This window comes from Leptodactylus fuscus, chromosome 1 (genome assembly GCF_031893055.1).
Source record: "Leptodactylus fuscus isolate aLepFus1 chromosome 1, aLepFus1.hap2, whole genome shotgun sequence".
Lineage (NCBI taxonomy): Eukaryota > Metazoa > Chordata > Amphibia > Anura > Leptodactylidae > Leptodactylus > Leptodactylus fuscus.
The window spans coordinates 244,525,004-244,546,742 of NC_134265.1; the positions used below are offsets into that span (position 1 = coordinate 244,525,004).

Sequence of the window (21,739 nt, forward strand, 5' to 3'; positions counted from 1 at the left end):
ACGGGGGATACCTGTTGGCCAGTTCATTAGGGCCAAAAGGAACTGTTCATCACATGGGAATTTTTTAGAGGAGTCTAAGAACCTTTCGACCATGTTTTTGGAGAAGGGTTATCCAAAAGGAGTAGTGAACAAAGCTTTTGACAGGGCCAGTTCCATGAATAGAAACCATCTACTGGTTCCAAGACAGAGATCTGAGGGAAAGGGTCCCACAAGGATTGTGGGGACCTATGACGCTCGGCATCGGGAGGTGAGGGATGTTCTGAATAAATTCTGGGATATCCTTAAGGCAGATGCTGATTTAAAGGAGGAGATAGGCTCAGGACCGAGCATCACCTTTAGGAAAGGTAGGAATTTAAAGGATCGATTGGTTCATAGCTGTTTACCGGCTGTGACAGCAAACACCACATGGCTGGCACACGGGAGACCACTGGGCACATTTAAATGTGGGAGATGCTCAGCATGCCCATTTGTGGATAAAAGCTTAAGCTTTCAGAGTGTATCGACGGGTACGGTATACCAATGCAGAAATTTTGCTAATTGCGAGACAGCAGGGGTGATCTACCTCCTCAGATGTCCATGCCCACTGAATTACGTGGGTAAAACTATCAGACCGCTGAGGAGGAGAATCAGGGAACATGTCTGCGACATTGAAAATGGTCGAGACACCCCTGTTGCTAGACATTTCACAAATTTTCATTCAGGAAACGCCTCAGGATTACGTGTACACGTAATGGAGGTGGTGAAACCTCATCCAAGAGGGGGAGATTGGGACACTTTCATGTTGAGGAAAGAAACCCAATGGATATACAGAATGGAGAGTATGTCCCCCAAAGGACTAAATGAACAGATAGATTATACATGTTTTTTGGAATAAACATACCGAACAAAGTATGATAAGGATAGGGTACCCAGTATGTATTGTATATACACATAGTACAGCGTTAAGCTATTTCTCCCTTTTCTTTTTAGGTCAATGGTTATGCAATCTAACAGCAATATTTGTCCTCTTGTCCACTCGTCTGTAGTACACAATGTGTTACCTGTGGATTATACAGTGACATCTCACAGTTAATGGATTCAGTCTGTAATATCCCTGTTGAAAGGGACTTATTTCCTATAAATCTAATTCCAGTGTCTAACGGCGACACCCTTTGTGGGACACAATAGTGCACATCCAAAAGGGTGAATGTGAATGTGAAGTTATACCCTGTAAAAGATAGAGCGGCATATAATTCATAATGGGAGTTGTAACAGTGTTAATACACAGCAATATAAGTCCCCGATACCATATAACTATGTTTTTCAAAATAGTGGGATACAGAGTATCCAGTGGGAAAGTACATGGTATGATGGTATATGAGCAGAAGATGGAGACACTGTAACTAATATTGCAGTGACAGCCCGTATAATGAGTCCATGCGCATGCGTGATGGCGTATAATGGGATCTAATAGACACGGTCCTACTCGCATGCGCAGTTGTTGATGGACTGGCTGTCAAATGCCGCTCCGAGGAGAAAAATGTTTAAAGTTCTTGCGCATGCGCGAACTTGGTGCTGAGGTGTGTCTATGCCAGCCACGTATGCGCAGACGTTGATGGACTGGCTGTCAGACGCCGCTCCGAGTAGAAAAATGTTTAAAGTTCTCGCGCATGCGCGAACTTGGTGCGGAGGTGTGTTTATGCTAACCAATGAGAGTGGGAGTATGACGCACAGCTCCGAGGGATGGTTTTCGAACGGGGTGCCAATTGGATGCCGCCGACCAATGAGAATGATTGGTTAGTATGACGGTGGAAGGGTGTGGAAATATGCTTTAAATATCGCGAGTATAGCAGGGCAATTCACCGCTGATTAAATGTGCGGCGGTCCTGCTAGCGGTCAGACCATCTACCGCAGACCTTAATGTTTTTGGCTTGAGCTCTGACCTATAGAGCCAAGATATAGACCCCTGATGAATCTCCTTTATAGAGAGGAAACGCGTAGGGTCGCAGCAAAGTTAATGGTGTAGCACCCACACACGGGTAGCCTGAGTTTAGACACAGCCAGTGGTACCTCCCCTCTTCGTTGGTGTGACATTAGGTCAGTATCCTCGGAGGGGTGGGGGATCATTCCACTGAGCTCACGCATGTGTGTCTTGCTCTGACTTTAAACCTGTGAGTTTTGGTGCACATCGTATGTATTACTAGGGAGGTAGAGAGAAAATAATGGCAGGGCTTATATATGCAGTAGCCTCTCCTCTCCCCCTAGAGACATTTGTCTGATTTTATATGGTGGATTGTGCACGATTTTTTTCACTTTTTTTTTTGGTGTGTCAATTTTATGGTCTAGAAATAAAAGTGAAGTTTTATATTTATATATTATTCCACTGGTGGATGTGTCAATCCCCCTGCAGTGAAACTTATCAAAAGGAGTAATAATATCAAACATCAGAGAAAATTGAACTAATTCTATATGTTCACTATCTGTCAAAATTTTTTATTTTTTTTTTTACAACTTTTTTCTTTTTTGTATTTAAGATAGTCATGTAAATAATATTGCACCATATAAATCATTTTACACAGAAACCTCTCCAAAAAAATTTTTTTTTAAAAAGACCACCACACGCACACTTCTATGAGAGGATTATTCTTACATACTGGCGATTTTCTTTATGAAGATCATCCCTCAGAAGACCAAAGCATCAGAGGTTTCACTATACATATTGAGGAAAAATAGTGTTTAGGGCTCGTTCACATCTGCGGCCCGGCACTCCGTACTTAGGTTTCCGTTTCCTGCCTAAAACACAGGCAGGATACGGAAACCTGCAGGAGTCTCTCTCACCCATTCATTTGAATGGGTGAGAGAGATGTCCGGCTGTGCGCGGCGGTGAGCGTTTTAGGCTCTCCGCCGCGAAACCGGGTTTTATAATCCGGACACAGAGTCGGACATGCAGTACTCTGTGTCCGGATAAAAAAATCCGGTTTCGCGGCGGAGAGCATAAAACGCTCACCGCCGCGCACGGCCGGACCCGGTCTATGGTTTCCGTCTTCTGGCATGCAGAAGATGGAAACCATAGAACGGAGACTCCAAACGCAGGTGTGAACCCAGCGTTAGGTGTACACATGTAGCAAAAACACCAATAACATTATGCATGAACTTTAAGGCAAAGTGTTCCAGATTAGTTCTCATATATACATATAAGGTTATAAAACTTACCTTCTCTGCGCAAGTACTCCACCACACTCCATACCACAGCTGGCACACCATTCATGACCAGACCTTCTTTATGCAAATCTTTGAGTGGAACACCAAAAACTCTCCTGCATGGCATGGGTGGCTGTCCTCTTCCAGGCCGCACCACCACTTTTTTCATATCTTCTTTCAGCCTCACAGCAGCTTTGCTTTGCTTGAAGGAGCAGAGGAAAAGAGAGCAGTCGTGAGCAGAAACAACGGGAGGCTGCATTTCTGACCTGAGTTTTGGACTCACGCATTCAAGTTCAAGCATTTTGCGCCATATTCAAGACAAACTAGAACAAGGCAATAAGACACGCAGTGAGACAGGAGTTAATGGTTCCCAAGTGAAAGATGTGCTGAAGCTGGGAGTGATCCTTTCACAGTAGCACACAAGCAAGAAGGGGGCGGTGCACTCACAACTTCCCTGTAACTAGGATATCAAGCGGCTTTTCTTTCAATACACAGACGTCTCCAAGCCATATTGCCACAGTAACCTCTGGGCGGAACAAGGAACCACTGGATAAAGCCTCAGACTGCCATCTCACCGCCTGACAAGTTCTGCTGCTGTGGATACAAAATCAAGATTCTGAGCAGGACTGGTGGCTGGACAGGAAGTGTGCACTCCAGCAGCTAAACCAGCACGTCCACTCCTCACTTTCTTGCCTCTTCCTTCAGTATGTAGCACACAGGAATCAGAGCAATCACACTGCAGAAACATCTACTACATACATTACACTCCACTATGCTAACAGCACAAATGTAGTCAACCTCATATCTTGTTAGTTTTACAGCACAGTTAGGCGGAAGGTTTTTAGATTAAGAATCCCAAATGAAAGAAACATTTCGTGCAGACACATATATTATGTAGAGCTACTGTTCATTTCACCAAGGATTTCCCATTGCATTGTGACAAGAGAGATCTGCATGAGAAACAGACATGCTGCAGACCCACAAATCTACACTGTATGGCAATTTCCATACAGAAAATCATTATAGCATGTAACCAAGAACTAAATGGTCACATTAGAAAAATGGCCAAGAATTCAAGCCTAGTATCTTACAGTGTTCAGTATTCTTATTACAGCTATGTTTTCGGTAACATTGGTTCAATTTGACAAAAACTTTTGTGATATGCAAAGGAACAAAGTGCATCGCAGCCATTGCAGAACAAGCAGGGATTGGACAGAGCCTGGAGAGCAGGATATCAGTCAAGCACACATGGCAGCACTAGGCAGGGTTTACTGAACACAGGCAGAGCTGGAAATTGAGTCCATCCAACATTTACCTTTCCAACACAGAGTATGTGTGTACAATTGAGGTCTTTTTTCCCCCAGCCTCTGAGTCCCATTGCTAGAGTTGAAAAAACAAAAAGAAAATGCTTGGCACTCACCAAAAGTTGCGTAAAAAGTTGTAAACTTTATTGAAGAACGTCCATACAAAGTTAAAAGCGGGAGGAGGCACGCTCAAAAACCGAGCGACAGCTGTTTCGTATACAAAATATACTTTTTCAAGCTCGTATATCTACGTGTTTGTTCCATTGCTAGAGTTCCTGCTTGTTCTACAATGTCCCCAATGTACTTGATGCTCATTTACACATTACTACAACTCCTTATTTGAAACATGACTGTAAGGGCTAGTTCACACGGAGCAAAATGGTGCGTATTTTGACGCGGAATCCACCTCCTCACAATAGATTCCTATGTAATCTGCTAGAGGAAAAAAAAGCAAAAGATTCCGCCTAAAAAAAAAACAACAGGAGTCAATGGGAGGTAGAAAAACCGGTAACTGTTTTTGGAAGAAAAAAAAAACACTTCAAAAATCGCTAGCGGTTTTTTCAAGGTCCATATACTGTGCTGGAGGAAAAAAACAAAACAAAACTAAAAACGCTCCAAAAAAACATTTCCTAATTCCTGAAGCGAATTTTTTCCTGACCAAAGTTTTCAACACCTAACTATGTGTGAACTAGCCCTAATAAGGACACTGAACACCACAAGGTAGTAAAATTAGTTGTATGGCCATTTTTCTGATGACTGACAGTGTCATATCCAATCTGTTATTACAACTAAATTAGTAGGATCATATTAAAGGGGTACACACACCTTATAATGTAATGAAAAACACACATACACTATAGTAAAACTGACTGCAATTTTTGACATGCAGTTCTCTGCTGCGTGCCACAAAGTGTTAAATGGTGTGACATGTATACCCAACATATCACAAACCAGTAAGGTAAATTAATAAAACTTAAAAAGGTCTTTCCAGGGTAAAATTATTGATGAGCTATAGAGATGAGCGAGTATATTTGATCAAATCCCTCCGCCGCATAGCTCCCGGCGCCAGGGAAGGTGGGAGGGGCGGTAAAAATTCGATGCCCCGGAAGTGTTTTTGCACCGGGAGCTATGTGGCAGAGATATTCGATCGAATATACTCGCTCATCTCTAATGAGCTATCTTAAAGGGGTTGTCCGGGATAAATTTAAACTTTACCACTAAACTAATCCCTCTCACCCGCCTAACTTCTAATTTACTTCCTTTAAAAAAAAAAAAAAAAAAAAAAGTATATTTACCCATGTGACTGCCCAAACACATTTTCTGATTTCCTGGTAATGTTTTGTTTCGATGTTTCCAGAGACTGGACGTCACCTGTACTCCTCCCCCATCCCCCTCATACTCATCAACACTCACTTCCTCTTCTTATGCTTCCTTCACAAGGGATCCAGAGCTGGAGCCAGCGCTTGCGTAATAGAACGCCAGCAAAAGCAAAAAGAAGCAGCGTTCTATTGCGTAGGCGCCAGTTCTGAATCCCAGGTGCAACAGAAGAGAGGACAGCGACCCCTCAAAGTCATCTCCAGGACAAGAAGACAGGAAAGTATGATGGGGTGGGGAGGGGGTTGGGGGACTGAGTTAGTTAGCTAGTGGGCTAGGGCTGGTCAATTAATCAAACAATAACCAAAACTGCCCATCAATCCAGATAACTAACACAATTCTGTGAATGTCTGTTACTTTGTTTCAGTTATGAACCTTTGCCTGCAGTTTGGTTTAAACCGAGGAGTCAAAATGTGGGATTTTGTCATAGGGTTGAACATCAACCCTATTGGCATGAGGTTTACTTGTTGACCTTTCTTGATGTTTTAATCAGTAAGGGTCCCGATGGTAAATTAGAGACCATTATGTACAGTAAACCCATCTTGAGCAATTCCCTCCTGAGGTATGAAACTAGTCATCTTGACACCCCCCCCCCACACACACACACTTCCCTCAGGATAGGAATGCCAATAGGACAGAATCTGAAACTGTGGTGCACTTGTTCAACAAAAAGTAAATTCCTTAAGTAATCACATGACCTCAGACATTGTTTTTTTGGAAGGGGAAACCTGATCCTGTCCTGTTGCATGCTTGTTATGACCCCCTGAGAACATCTACCTCATTGTGGTCACATAAGAATGGTATCTGTTATTATAAAATCGAAGCAGCTTCTTGTTACCAGCAACATACACATTAGGCCCCTTTCACGTCATGTTTTTCATGTCAGTTTAACGCATCCGTTGTTTTAATAAAGAAAAAAAAACCTGATCCAAACTGATGTCAATTCACGCATCAAAAGAAAAACCGATTCGCTAACGGATGCGCATACATTTGCATCAGTTTTTTCCTAAAAGAAAAAAAAAAAAAAAAAAGGTATGTTTACCTCTGCCACCCCCCACATGTGTTTTACCCAGGGGCGTAACTACCAGGGTAGCTGCGGTAGCGGCTGCCACAGGGCCCGCTGAGGGTTGCTCATTTTGTTTTTTTTAATAGGCCGTTACTCCAGCCAGTGACGGGCCCTATTTACATATCTCTCCTGGCAGGCTTCGGGCCTACTTGTGTGACGTCCCTGACGTCACATGACCAGGGCCTGCATCCTTATGCGTCGTGAAGCAGGCCCCGGGTCACGTGACATGGTCTGAAAAGACCCCAGAGTATAACAATTGTTCATGGGTGTCCACAATGGCACATAATACCTTGTGCACAAGGGTGTCCCCAAAGGGACATCATAACGTGTGTGCAGTGTCCACAATGGGACATCATACCATGTGTGCCGGGGCCACTATGGGGCATCATACCGTGTGTGCAGGGGCCACTATGGGGCATCATACCGTGTGTGCAGGGGCCACTACAGGGGCATAACAGTGCATGCAGGAATGCAGGGGAGGTGGGGTCAGATAGGGTCTTCGGCATCAGTCGGGGGGGGAGGAGAATGTCAAAAGTTTGCCACGGGGCTCCATCATTTGTAGTTACGGCACTGGCTTCACCTAATACCATCAGGGATAGCAAATGTGGGGGTATCAATCCCTAATGGCTGCCCCTGCAAGTGTTCTACTCCTGATGGTATTAGGTGAAACACATGTGGGGGTAGTAGAGGAGTTGTCCTCCAAGCACTGGGGGGAAGGGGGCAGGCATTAGGGTAGTACACACTGGAGGGCAATCAATCCCTAATGTCTGCTCCCTTTGTGTGCTATTAGAGATTAATTGCGCCCTCCCCCCCCCACACACACACACAAAAAAAAAGGCTGTAAAACGTAAAAGTCGTTCAGAATAAGCGCGTAAAAACCAGCTCCCATTGACTTGAATGGGTGCCAGCATACGAGCGCTCTCCATTGAAATCAATGGGAGGCTTTTTTCCCTATTGCTTTCAATGTGATACGCGTGTATGCCGGCACCCATTAAAGTCAATGGGAGCTGATTTTTACGCGCTCATTCTGAACGACTTTTACGTTCAGAATGAGCGGAGCGTATACTCCATGTGAAGGCTCCCTTACCCCTGGTCCCAGATGTTCTGAAAAATGATCACGGAACACCAGGGGAAGCCATAACAAATATTAAACAGAAGTATCTTGATTTTAGGGTTTTTTTCCCAAATAAATTCAGTTGACGCTAGGTTCACACCTGCGTTCTTCTTTCCGTTCTGTGCTTTCCGTCTTCTGCATGCCAGAAGACGGAAAGCACAGACCGGGTCCGGCCGTGAGCGGCGGTGAGCGTTTTATGCTCTCCGCCGCGAAACCGGATTTTTTTTTATCCGGACACAGAGTACTGCATGTCCGACTCTGTGTCCGGATTATAAAACCCGGTTTCACGGCGGAGAGCATAAAACGCTCACCGCCGCTCACGGCCGGACATCTCTCTCACCCATTCAAATGAATGGGTGAGAGAGACTCCTGCAGGTTTCCGTCTCCTGCCTCTGTTTTAGACAGGAAACGGAAACCTGCATAACGGAGTTCACAACGCTGATGTGAACGAGCCCTGACTTCAGTTAACTTGTTATTTTGGGAACTTGGCAAATATTTCATTGGGCAATAACCCCTTTGATTTATTCAAAATATATACCGATATACACAACATTAGATAACAATAATTCTAAACATAAAATATTCACACATTTAAAGTTTAAAAAAAAAAAAAAAAAGACCAACAGAAACCAGAGCAAGATCGAGCAGGACATTTATTCTTTGTTTTAGCATCCTGCTTTGATTTCTGTCTCCCATAGAAAACAACGGGGATTAAGGGCTAATTCACACGTGAACAAAGGGGCGCATTTTGAAGTGGATTTCGCTTCCAAATCCACCCCTTTACAAATAATGGTCTATGTAGATTGCTTTTTTTTTTTCTGCTAGCAGAAAAAAAGAAGCGACATGGCCTTTCTTCAGGCGGAAGCCATGGCTGGGCCGCGGCTTCCGCCTAGCGGCAGCACCCTCCGATTTCAGCTCATTCATTTGAGCCAGCTACAGAAGGGAAAGCCGCGACCGTGATGATTGTGGCAGGCGGGTTTTGACCGGAGAGTGACGCGGCTCCCGTGTCACTCTGTGTCAAAATCCACCCCCACCGCCCATGTGTGAACGAGTCCTAAGGGTTAAAATTGGTGCCGAATCCAACTTAAAATCAGTGTGAAATCCCACAGTGTGAATTTACACTGAAAGGGAAACTATCACATGGAAAATGCAGCCCAGTGTGTAGGCAGTTTACTGTAGGCGAGGATGAGCTGTGCAGATTGAGAAGATGGAAGACACTGCCATCTCTGTACCCATGGTGGTATGGTGGTACATGAAGGGCTGTCAATCTCTAACAACAGGTTTTCCAATAGTGAAAAATACAAAAAAAGCCTACTTTGATTTAAAAAAAAAAAAAAAGTAAACAAATGTAATTGCTGTTCACATCAGAAGCAATGAAAACTACGCTGGAGCTGTTGTGAAAAGATCATTGAATTTGGTATCAGAATAACACATTGATCACTTGTTACATGTGGACATTTCACATCGCACTAGAAAAAACAGCACTACTACTCCGGCTAAGGTTACATACAGACCTATGCAGTAACCATGGTGCCTGTAACTGTGATATCTACTACAAAACTACACAAGTACTCAAAGACTAAAGACAGTAACAGCTTCCTAGTAAATATTTCATTATCTCTATTCTCCTAGCAAATATTTAATAATGAAGCATGATGTGTGTATGGAAGTAGCATTATATTCAGTGGGGAGTTCCAGGCTGCAATGACTCATAGGACATGTCTGTACTCACACATAAAGTAAGGGCTCCAGCCCCCATGCTCTCAGGAAGTGTCTGGAAGAACAGCGAGAAGATGCAAACATAAAATCCAAGTGGCTTCTTGCAATGCTCCAATAATCCCGTCCCGGATAGCACTAATAACTGGATGCACTGGTAGCAATCTCCGTACAGATAATATACACTACTTGTTACTTCTGATTTACAAGCATGCACATGGCTGAGAAAAGCACTAAGCAGCAGAAACCTGATCTCCAGGCAGCTATTGGTAACTGGAAAGAGTCATGTGACAGGAGCCTAAACCCTATTAGTATGGGAAAAGGCTGTGCTTTGTAACTGCTTGCCTGCTCAGCTATGTCCTAGGAAGGGTGAGCAACTCTATCCTGGTATTACAATGGCATTCATTGTGACCGAAAATTGCCAGAACAGATTTCAAATTGGTTGTGATCTTGCATCCATATTTTTTCCCCTGATATTAAGAACTACAGTGTACAATTCATTGAAATTGTAACATGTATGGTATGGAGACCTCATGTAACTGTACAGCAGAACTAATATACACTCACCGGCCACTTTATTAGGTACACCATGCTAGTAACAGGTTGGACCCCCTTTTGCCTTCAGAACTGCCTCAATTCTTCGTGGCATAGATTCAACAAGGTGCTGGAAGCATTCCTCAGAGATTTTGGTACATATTGACATGATGGCATCACACAGTTGCCGCAGATTTGTCAGCTGCACATCCATGATGCGAATCTCCCGTTCCACCACATCCCAAAGATGCTCTATTGGATTGAGATCTGGTGACTGTGGAGGCCATTGGAGTACAGTGAACTCATTGTCATGTTCAAGAAACCAGTCTGAGATGAGTCCAGCTTTATGACATGGCGCATTATCCTGCTGAAAGTAGCCATCAGATGTTGGGTACATTGTGGTCATAAAGGGATGGACATGGTCAGCAACAATACTCAGGTAGGCTTTGGCGTTGCAACGATGCTCAATTGGTACCAAGGGGCCCAAAGAGTGCCAAGAAAATATTCCCCACACCATGACACCACCACCACCAGCCTGAACCGTTGATACAAGGCAGGATGGATCCATGCTTTCATGTTGTTGACGCCAAATTCTGACCCTACTATCCGAATGTCGCAGCAGAAATCGAGACTCATCAGACCAGGCAACGTTTTTCCAATCTTCAATTGTCCAATTTCGATGAGCTTGTGCAAATTGTAGCCTCAGTTTCCTGTTCTTAGCTGAAAGGAGTGGCACCAGGTGTGGTCTTCTGCTGCTGTAGCCCATCTGCCTCAAAGTTCGACGTACTGTGCGTTCAGAGATGCTCTTCTGGCTACCTTGGTTGTAACGGGTGGCTATTTGAGTCACTGTTGCCTTTCTATCAGCTCGAACCAGTCTGGCCATTCTTCTCTGACCTCTGGCATCAACAACGCATTTCCGCCCACAGAACTGCCGCTCACTGGATGTTTTTTCTTTTTCGGACCATTCTCTGTAAACCCTAGAGATGGTTGTGCGTGAAAATCCCAATAGATCAGCAGTTTCTGAAATACTCAGACCAGCCCTTCTGGCACCAACAACCATGCCACGTTCAAAGGCACTCAAATCACCTTTCTTCCCCATACTGATGCTCGGTTTGAACTGCAGGAGATTGTCTTGACCATGTCTACATGCCTAAATGCACTGAGTTGCCGCCATGTGATTGGCTGATTAGAAATTAAGTGTTAACGAGAAGTTGGACAGGTGTACCTAATAAAGTGGCCGGTGAGTGTAGTTCTGATACGAGCACAGCTGTAAGGGCTCGTTCACATGGGCACAGAGGGGGCTGATTATGGCGCGGAATCCACGTCATAATCCGCCCCCTCACAATGGTGGTCTATGTAGACCGCTAGCAGAAAAAAAGAAGCGAGCTGCCCTTTCTTCAGGTGGATTGCACGGCTGAATCAGCTGCGGCGTCCGCCTTGCAGCAGCACCCTCCAAACTAGGCCCATTCATTTGGGTCTGATCCGGAGTGGAAAACCGCAACGGGATGCCGTGGACTGCACCAACATCCCGTCGCAGCTCCCGCGACGGAATATGCACCCACGGATTTGCATGTGAACTAAGCCTTATAGTACTGTGTGCATAAGCCACCTTTTGAACTCAGTGTGTCAAAATTCGTAAAACACTAGTCATGTCATATCCATAATTTTGTGATATTTGTAGCTTTAATATGATATAACAAAAAAGTATATTACCCCTTTCTTATGCCACCCCCATAGTATACGACGCCTTTCTTATGGCTACCCCACACAGTATGGCCTTTTGTATGGCCTCCACATAGTATATAACCCCCCCACCATGATTCCACTATTTATGGTCCCCACACACCCACCCCACAGTATATGACCCTTTAAAACGCATCTGCAGTATGACCCATCTGCAGTATATAGGTGGAAGCAAAGGCGGCCATGGGCAGTAGCGGGGAGAAATGGGGAGAAAATTAGTAAAGCCGCCAGCTCGCAGCAAGAGTATTTGTTGGGTGAACTTCGCGTGATTCATCTTACAAGGTTCATCTGGCGGTTTTGTTCATACCAAATATGTCCAAACCAATACTGCTATTATTATAATAATTATAAAAATCAGCGTGGTGTTGTCCTGCCGGTCCGATGTCATCCCAATCTACAGTGCTTCTCACTGTCTATGGTGTACAATAGTACAAACTGATGCACACACCCAAGATTTCTTGTGATGAATAAATATTTTTACTTTACTTTTTTCATTAAAAAAAAAAAAAAAATACTTTATTCATCACAAGAAATCCCAGGTGTGTGCAGCAATATATATATTCTTGAATATGGGTTGGAGAACTCTTTTGCTTAGCACCACCACTATTATTAACAAGAGTGTGCGGTACCAGTGATATTCCTTGTGTATGGTGTACAGGCTGTAGCTACATACACGGTAGATATCCCAACTGTGTTTTTAACCAGATATCTCTGTAATCACATCACATCAAACAGGTAGAACCGCATCCTTAACCCCTTCCCGACCCATGTGGTACTATTACCACATGGATGTCTAGTGCTTCACGACCGATGTGGTAATAGTACCACATGGATGTAAACAATCCCCGCAGCGCAGTGCGGGCGTTCTAGGAGCGGGTGTTAGTTGTATCTGACACCTAACACCCTGCTCCATCACCCTCCATCGGACATGAGTGCCGATTTTGGGTTTTAACCCGTTGATTGCCGTGATCAAACATGATCACGGCAAACAACGGGTTGCCCGATCGTGTAGGGGTCCCCAGCACCCCCCGCTGCGAGATCGGGGGGTGCTGGTATCCCTACTAAGTGGCCAGGGGTCTGTTTAGTGACCCCAGCCAGCCCTGAGTCCCACTCACCTTTGTATCCTGGCCGGCGTCTTCTGGAAGTGAGTCTGTGCCGTCCGCACAGCTCACTTCCTGTTTGCAGAGTGACACGTGCAGGCTGTTACTGCAGCCTGTATCTCACTCTATGATAGTGGATCAGTGATGCAATCATCACTCCTCCAAGTGTCCTAAAGGGATACATGAAAAAGTTAAAAAAAAAAAGTGGAAAAAAAAAATAAAAGTGTTTTGAAACAATTAATAAAGTTATAAAGCTCCAAAAACCCTTTTTCTCTATAGAAAATGAATTATATAGAAAAAAAACCTAAAAATTAATAAAAACAATACATATTTGGTATCACCGCGTCCGTAACAATCTGTACAATAAAACTGAAACAATATTTAATGTACACGGTGAACCACAGAAAAAAAAAACGGAAAAAACCCGCCGGAAGTAGTGATTTTTCGCCATCTCACCTTACAGAATGTGCTATAAAAAGTGATCAAAAAGTCAAATGCACCTCACAACAGTGCCAATAAAAAGCACACATTGTCCCGCAAAAAATAAGCCCTCAACCAACACTGTCAACCAAAAAATAAAAATGTTACGCCTCTCAAAATATGGCGATGCAAAAAACATTGATTTATGTCTCCAAATGTGTTTTTATTCTGCAGAATTAGTATTGCATAAAAAAATAATATAAATGAGGTATCGCCGTAACCGCACTGACCCGCAGAATAAAGATAATATGTTACTTATACTGTACGCTGCATGGCGAAAAATTTAAAAGGTAAAACTCAATACCGGAATTGATTTTTTTTTTTTTTTAATCCAGCAAAAAAAGAGTTAATAAAATGTATTCGGTAAGTTGTAGGCACTCAAAAATGGTGTCATTACAAAATGCATCGCATCCCGCAAACAACAAGCCCTTATATGGCCACGTCACCAGAAAAATAAAGAAAATACAGCATCTAGTAATGCAAGAACAAAAGCCCGCAAAAACCGCCAAATTATTAGAACACGACTGGCTGCATCAGGTAGAGAATATATAAGCTGTGCGAGCGGATATCAGGGGACACCCCAGATTTACAGCTTATGAACGAAAAGACACCAGAAGTGACCCCAAAGTGACCCCCAGAGTGACTCCCCCAATCATAGGAGCTACTGGGACATAGTAGGCAATTTGGTGTTTGCAATGTTCTCCGCACTGCTTATATATTCCCTCTTCACCATCCGCTGTGCAGTCACGTCCGGGATATTAATACTCACTACACACCCTGATAAATACTTTGAGGGGTGCAGTTTTCAAACTGAGGTCACTCCTTTGTGGAATCCACTTTTCCGGTACCTTACAGACTCTACAAACATGACATTGCGTCCAGATACCAAACATCTGAATCTGTACTCCAAAAGCCTCATCGCGCTCCTTCCCTTCTGCGCCCTGCTGTGTGCCCAAACTGCAGTTTATGCCACATGTATGACACATGTATGACACTGGTGTACCCGGGATAAAGTACGTAATGTCATATGTGGGTATAAACTGATATTAGGGCACAGCCAGACACAGAAGGGAAGAAGGGTTATATGGTTTTTGTAGCACAGACTTAGACGGTTTGGGTTTTTTTTTTGGATGCCATGACACTTTTGCCCTTACAAAATGGGGTCACTTCTTGGGGAATTCCAGTTCACTGGCATCTCCAGGGCTCTGCAAAAACAACATGGCACCCAGAAAGTCCCTCTAAATCTGTACCCCAAAAGCTAAAAAGCTCAGTGCTCCTTCCCTTCTGAGCCCTGCTGTATGCCCAAGCAGCAGTTTACACACACATATATAATTTTTTGCCCCTCGGGATCGCCCACTTAATAGTTTTAGGCGTGCAGGTCTCTGACAATACAAAGTGGGTGCAACGTATTGGGCACCGAAATGACATATTTCTTTAAAAATTAAAATTTTCATTTTGTACATTAATTTTTGGGAAGCATTTTTTAGGCTCAAAATGATAATACCCCTTGATTCATTCCTTGACGGGTGTAGTTTCTAAAATGGGGTCACTTTTGAGGGGTTTCCATTGTATTGGTACTTTAGGGGCTCAGCAAATGCGACATGGCACCTGAAAACTGCCCTCAAAAGCCAAATAGCCATCTTTCCATTCTGAGCCCCACCATTTACCCATACAGCAGATTATGGCCACATATGGGGTATTGCCATGTTCAGGAGAAATTGTGTAACAAACTGGGGGGGCTTTTAATTCTCTAACTACTTGCAAAAATTAAAAATATGGCGCTAAATGGACGATTTATTGGAAAAAAAGTAATTTTTCATTTTCACATCTCAATGGTAAAAAAAATCTGTGAAACACCTGTAGGGTCCAAGTGCTCACTAAACCCCTTTATAAATTCCTTGAGGGGTCTATTTTTCAAAATGGGGTCATTTTGGGGGGGTTTCCACTGTTCTAGCACTTCAGGGGCTCTCCAAATGCAACATGGTGCCTGAAACAGATTTCAGCTAAATTTGCCCTCCAAAATCCCAATAGAGATCCTTCAGCTCTGGACCCTACAGTGTGCCCATACATCACTTTACATCCACATATGAGGCATTTCTGTAGTTGGGAGAAAATGCTTGACAATTTTTGGGGTGCATTTTCTCTTTTAACCCCTTGTGGAAATGCAAAATTTGAGGTTAAAGCAACATTTTATAGCAAAAAATGTCACTTTTCCTTTTGTTGGGCCAATTCTGTTACACTCCTGTAGGGTCCAAGTGCTCACTATACCCCTTGATAAATTCCTTGAGGGGTCTAGTTTCCAAAATGGGGTGACATTTTGGGGGTTTCCACTGTTTTGGCACCTTGGGGGCTCTGCAAACAGGACATGGTGCCTGAAAAGTATTGTAGCAACATCTGGCCTACAAAATCCAATTAGCGCTCCATCCGCTCTGAGAGCGACCGTGTGCCCGTACATTAGGGTAACAGAACATATGTGGTATTGTCGTGTTCGGGAGAAACTGTGTAACAAAATCTGGGGAGCAATTTTTCCTTTAACCCCTTGTGAAGATGAAAAATTTGGGGCTACAGTGACATTTTATTATAAAAAGAGTAATTTTTCATTTTCACATCTCAACGGTAAAAAAATCTGTGAAACACCTGTAGGGTCAAAGGGCTCACTATACCCCTTGATAAATTCCTTGAGGGGTCTAGTTTCCAAAATGGGGTGACATTTTGGGGGTTTCCACTGTTTTGGCACCTTGGGGGCTCTGCAAACGGGACATGGCGCCTGAAAAGTATTCTAGCAAAATCTGGCCTACAAAATCCAATTAGCGCTCCATCCGCTCTGAGAGCGACCGTGTGCCCGTACATTAGGGTACCAGCACATATGTGGTATTGTCATGTTCGGGAGAAATTGTGTAACAAAATGTGGGGTGCAGTTTCTCCTTTAACCCTTAGTAAATGTGTAAATTCTAGGGCTAAATGAATATATTAGTGACAGAAATTGAAAAATGTAAATTTGACCTCCATTTTGTTTTAATTGCTGTGAAATGCTGAAAGGGTTAAGAAACTTTCTAACTGCTGTTTTGTATTCTTTCAGGAGTGTAGCTTTTAGAATGGGGTGACTTTCGGGGGTTTTATTAGAGAGGCCTTTCAAGTTCCCTTCAGAACTGAACTGGTCCCTTGAAAAATGTGTTTTGGAAATTTTCTTGAAAATTTGGAAAATTACTGTTTGACTTGTAAGCCTTATAATATCTGAAAAAATGAAAGGGTGATTAAAATTTGATTGCTACATAAATCAGAGACATGGTTAATTATATTTATGAAAAAATTTGGGTAGTATGGATTTCTATTTGAAAGGCTTGCAATTTCAAAGTTTGAAAACTGCATTTTTTTCAAAATTTTCACCAAATTTCCTATTTTTTCATAATTAAAGACAAAACATATCGACTAAAATTTACTACTGACATGAAGTACAATGTGTTACGAAAAAACAATCTCAGAATCACTTGTGTAAGTTAAAGCGTCTCAAAGTTATTGCCATTTAAAGTGACACGTCAGTTTTGAAAAAAGAGGCCTGGTCCTTAAGTCACTTTTGAGCTGTGTCTCTATAGGGTTAATATCAGACACCATGGCACCAAAGGCAAGTTTCTAGGATTTAGAATGCCCGAGATATTGCCCTTTGAAGTGATCCTCCCCCACCCTCATTTTCTTTTCACTAAACACAGCCCCATAGTCTCTATACAATGAGGAAATGAGACGCAGAGACAGCTCCACATAAAGGGACAAGGAAAATAAAAAATACAGAATTTCACAGAAAGGAGACAAGATTTGTTAGTAGAGTTTTACAAAATGTATTACTGACACAAATTGTTCCAGAAAATCTAAAGTTGTTAAGTTTAATTACACTTCAAGAGCATATTCAAAAACGGAGGAATTTGGAGCGGATTTTGAACTGAATTCTGCCTAAGGCTAAGGCCCGGCGGGCCGTAATCGCAGCACTAAAGCGCTGCGGAAAGAACCCCTGCGTGAACGCATTGCGGTTCTTTCCTCAGTACTTTTAAAAGAAAGTTCACAGAGTTTTCCTCTGCGGACTTTCTCTTAACATTATATCTATGGGAAAGCCACCGGTGTTTCCGTAGATATAATTGACATGCTGCGATTTGCAAAGCTGCAACGTGTCCCATCCACTTTGCCTGCACTGTACAACGCAGCGATTTTTCCCACAACGTCTCCACTACAGGCAAATTGCGGCGTTTACGTCCGTGGGACCCCGGCCTTAAGGTCAGTTCCAGTCCCCACCCGAAATCTTCCTCCCATCGTTTTCAGGTAGTTATTGATGCTTCTTTTTCGGCAGGCTGAAAAAAGAAATGTCCTTCTCAAACTTGCTGCCAATGAATGTTGCTGTTGAGGCCTCGTGCATGATTAGTATCAATGTATAAGAGAAACGTCTCGCTAAAGAGCTGTGGAAAAAAACGCAGCGGGAACGCATTGCGGTTCTTCCTGCAGGGCTGTGAACAGAAAGTTCGGAGTTTTCCTCTGTGGACTTTCTGTTACAATTATATCTATGGGGAAGCCACCGGCATTTCCGTAGATATAATTGACATGCTGCGATTTCCAAAACTGTGCCGGTTTTGGAAAATCGCAGCGTGTCCGAGCTGCATTTTTCCCCGCAAAGTGGGCATGGGATTCACAAGAATCCCATCAACTTTGCAATTGCTGTAAAACGCTGCAAATCTTCCTGCACTGTTTTTACCGCAGGCAAATCACAGTGTTTCCAACCCATTGGGGCCCTGGCCTTAGGGTATAAACCCAAGGCTTTGCTCTACCTTTCTACTGCAGGGCCAATTTTTGAAGAGGAATTCCTCCATGTAAACAAGCTTTAACAATTCCCGTCATTATACTTATTTATCTTAGGCTAGGTTCCGCTTTAAAAATGTAAAGAGAAAAGACCTGCAAGCAGCGCTTTTCTCGACGCATTTTATGCCCTTTTGGAGTGGAAACCCGGAAGACCCCATAATCTATGGGGTCTGAAGATAACCACGTTTTTAAGCAGATTAGGGTTCTGTTCAGGGTGTCCCCAAGAAATGAAACCCAAACGCAAGTGTGAACCTAGCATTACTTGTACAGCGCCATCATATTCCACAGCACTTTACAGACATTGACAGTCACTGCCCCATATAGGGCTCACAATCTACATTACCTATCAAACACAGGGACAACATACAAACTACTTGCAAATGTTGTCCTTGGCATGATTCTAACCCAGTGCTGCAAGGATGCATTACTCACCATTGAGCCACTGTACAAGCAGCACTTTTCACTTCGCATTTTTCGCCATTTTCGGGCGGAAACTGAATGGAAACCAAGCAGACCCCATTATAGTCTATGTGGTCCGCGGGTTTCCTAAGGTACCATATATACTAGAGTATAAGCCGACCCGAATATAAGCCGAGGTCCCTAATTTTACCACAAAAAACTGGGAAAACTTATTGACTCGAGTATAAGCCGAGGGGGGAAATGCAGCAGCTACTGGAAAATGTCAAAAATTAAAATGGTCAGAGTTTTTGAGTACAGTAGATACTGGGTGCTGGGAAAGGGGAGGGGGTGTTTTGGTTGTCTGTCTGCCCCTTCCCTGAGCTTGAGGACTGTTTTTTCTTCCCCCGCTTGGAATTCAGCCTGGCTGAATATAGGGTATCTGCAGTGCTCCTATTAACCCCTTCCCGATAGAACAGGAGCACTGCAGATACCCTATATTCAGTAGACCGGGCACTTTCAGACACAGGGATACCTAATGTGTATGTGTTTCACAGTCATTTTCTACTTTTGTATGTATTCCAGGGAAAGGAGTAATTTAGAACTTTAATTATTTTTATTTTAAATCTTTTTTTTTTTTTTTGCACTATTTTATGGGAGATTCTATTCATTAATATTGTGGCTGGTCGTAGACCCCCCCCTCCTAAAAAAAAAAAAAAAATTATTTTTTTTTGCTGACTCGAGTATAAGCCGAGGGGGGCTTTTTCAGCACAAAAACTGGGCTGAAAAGTTCGGCTTATACTCGAGTATATACGGTAACCTGTTTTTATGTGGATTAGGTTGCCTGTATGAAGGAAACCCATACGCAGATATGAACCTAGCCATAGTCCTCCCCTAGTGTGTAAATTATTGCAGGAAACAAAAATAAATTCTACATGGTAAAAAAATACCAATGGACGGCAGAGCACTATCTCTTGTCCTACACCATAGCGTTAGTTCACATTACTACAATAAATAATTTAACCTCGGGAGTTTGACCTTACATTTTCATAACCATGTCATAGACTTTGACCTGCTGTGACTGCAAAACAGGCAGAAGGCATGAACCCACATCAGAGCAACAAGCCTGTGAATTAGAGAAAAACTCTGGCAAGTGATGCAAAACTTCTCCATAGTCTGCTGTGAGAAAACTTCAGATATGATCTGGACTTCCACAGCAATCCTACACACCAATCGAGTATTCGGTCTGCCAGCTTGCTCTCTCTAGGAGCCGTGTTGTCACCCATGGGCTATGTCTTTTGTTACTAAGCACATAGGTATAACTACAACTGTAGCAGCCATACAGAAGGACTTCACAATTGCAGGAATGGCATTACATGGAAGGAGCAACCACTTGCCATATAGTAAAATGGGAAAACTACCAGCAGCAGACTAGTAAATTTCCAGTAGACCCTGAACCAACTGTCGCTGGGTTCACACCAGTGCCCGAACTCCGTTTTCAAGTTTCCATCTTCTGATCTTCTGAATGCAGAAGACGGAAACCTGTCGTGCAGAGTCCGGCTGTGAGCGTTTTGAGCTCTCTGCGGCGAAACCGTTTTTGTTTTTTTTTAAACTGGACACAGAGTACTGCATGTCCTACTCTGTGTCCGGTTTAAAAAAAACGGTTTTGCCGCAGAGCACATAAAACACTCACTGGCGCTCATGGAGGAACGCCCCCTCCCCTGCTGATAGTACTTGTCTATGGACGAGCACTGTGAGCAGAGGGAGGGGGCGTTCCTCCCCGCTCACACTGTACGGCGCGATAGGCGCTGCTGTGAAGAAGGACGTACCTGACTGTCAGGAACGCCCTTCTGACTGTAAAGCACTATGGTACCGGGATCGAAAGCTCTTTACCCGGGGCACAGATAGGGAAAGCCGATAGTGCGCTGAATTCAGCGCACTGTCAGCTTTCCAGCAGTATATAGAACTGCATGTGCCCAATCTGATTAAAGGTCCTCATTAATATATAGGTATGGGGGGGGATGCTTTTTTAATGTTGCAGTTTAGCTTTGATTTGTCCATCTCAAAACTGTGAAAATTGCTCTGGCTACTGGAGGTGCAAAATTTCCAGAGGCCCTTGGCAGTGAGAGGGTTAATGGCCATTACAATACGGATGACGTGTATTGCGCACGCAATTCTTCAGAAAGATAGCGCTGTGTGTCCCGTGGCGCAATCTCCGCATAACTTGAGGGCAGTAGGTTCCAGCCGCGCAGCCTCCATGATCCCACTGTACTAGTATAGCTGTGGCCACACCCGCTCTATACATAAGACACGTATGGCGTAGTAGTTATGGGGACGACATGAAACCCTGCAGTGGGCTTGTTTACCGTCCATACTAAATGGCAGGCTTCAGGATTTCCGTGTAGAAACTAAGTTAATGGCTAAAACAAATCTACACATGTTACCAGCATGGCCGCTCACTGACCAGCCTTATACACTGCAATGACGTTCCCTCACATGTGCCGAGGGACACGGGACAGTATGCTCCGGGCTGTAATGGTGCCCATACAAGAACCCCCGGCTCCACACAAGCCTCACAAGACATGGTGCACTTACCTGAGAGAGCCCGCCACCGCCACAGATAGCGCCCAGCATGTTAGAAGAGCAGCACAGTCCACACACAGCTCTATACTGTCACTCCCACCATGCTGTTTGTAAACACGCCACACGTGCGCCACAGCCCGATTCACAGAGGACGCTTATTCCAATTACTGCACTTCCCTCCAGTCAATCTGCGCGCTGTGTTACGTAAAACTACAACGTTAGTAGCGTATAGTGGCAGCTATTGAATTAATAGAACTCGTGTGTTTACTGTCCCAAGCGTCACAACCTTGTTAGTACAGTAGCCGCAGCT

The 21,739-nt window shown here is 43.7% G+C and overlaps 1 protein-coding gene across 7 annotated transcripts in view; it reads right to left on the reverse strand.

Annotated features, from left to right (window-relative positions):
• The window catches only part of FAM13A (family with sequence similarity 13 member A), a 187,206-nt gene extending 165,668 nt beyond the window's left edge, over positions 1 to 21,538 (reverse strand). For 2 of the 7 annotated variants that reach the window (XM_075285020.1, XM_075285052.1), the window contains exon 1: positions 3,193 to 3,759. In XM_075285020.1, the coding sequence (XP_075141121.1) occupies positions 3,193 to 3,481 (289 nt within the window). In that variant the 5' untranslated portion in view covers positions 3,482 to 3,759. Of the gene's footprint in view, positions 1 to 3,192; positions 3,763 to 4,495; positions 4,561 to 9,770; positions 9,791 to 21,441 lie in introns of those variants that run through there. The other 5 variants (XM_075285028.1, XM_075285036.1, XM_075285012.1 and 2 more) reach the window with 5 other exon arrangements.
• Between the last annotated feature and the right edge of the window lie 201 nt (positions 21,539 to 21,739).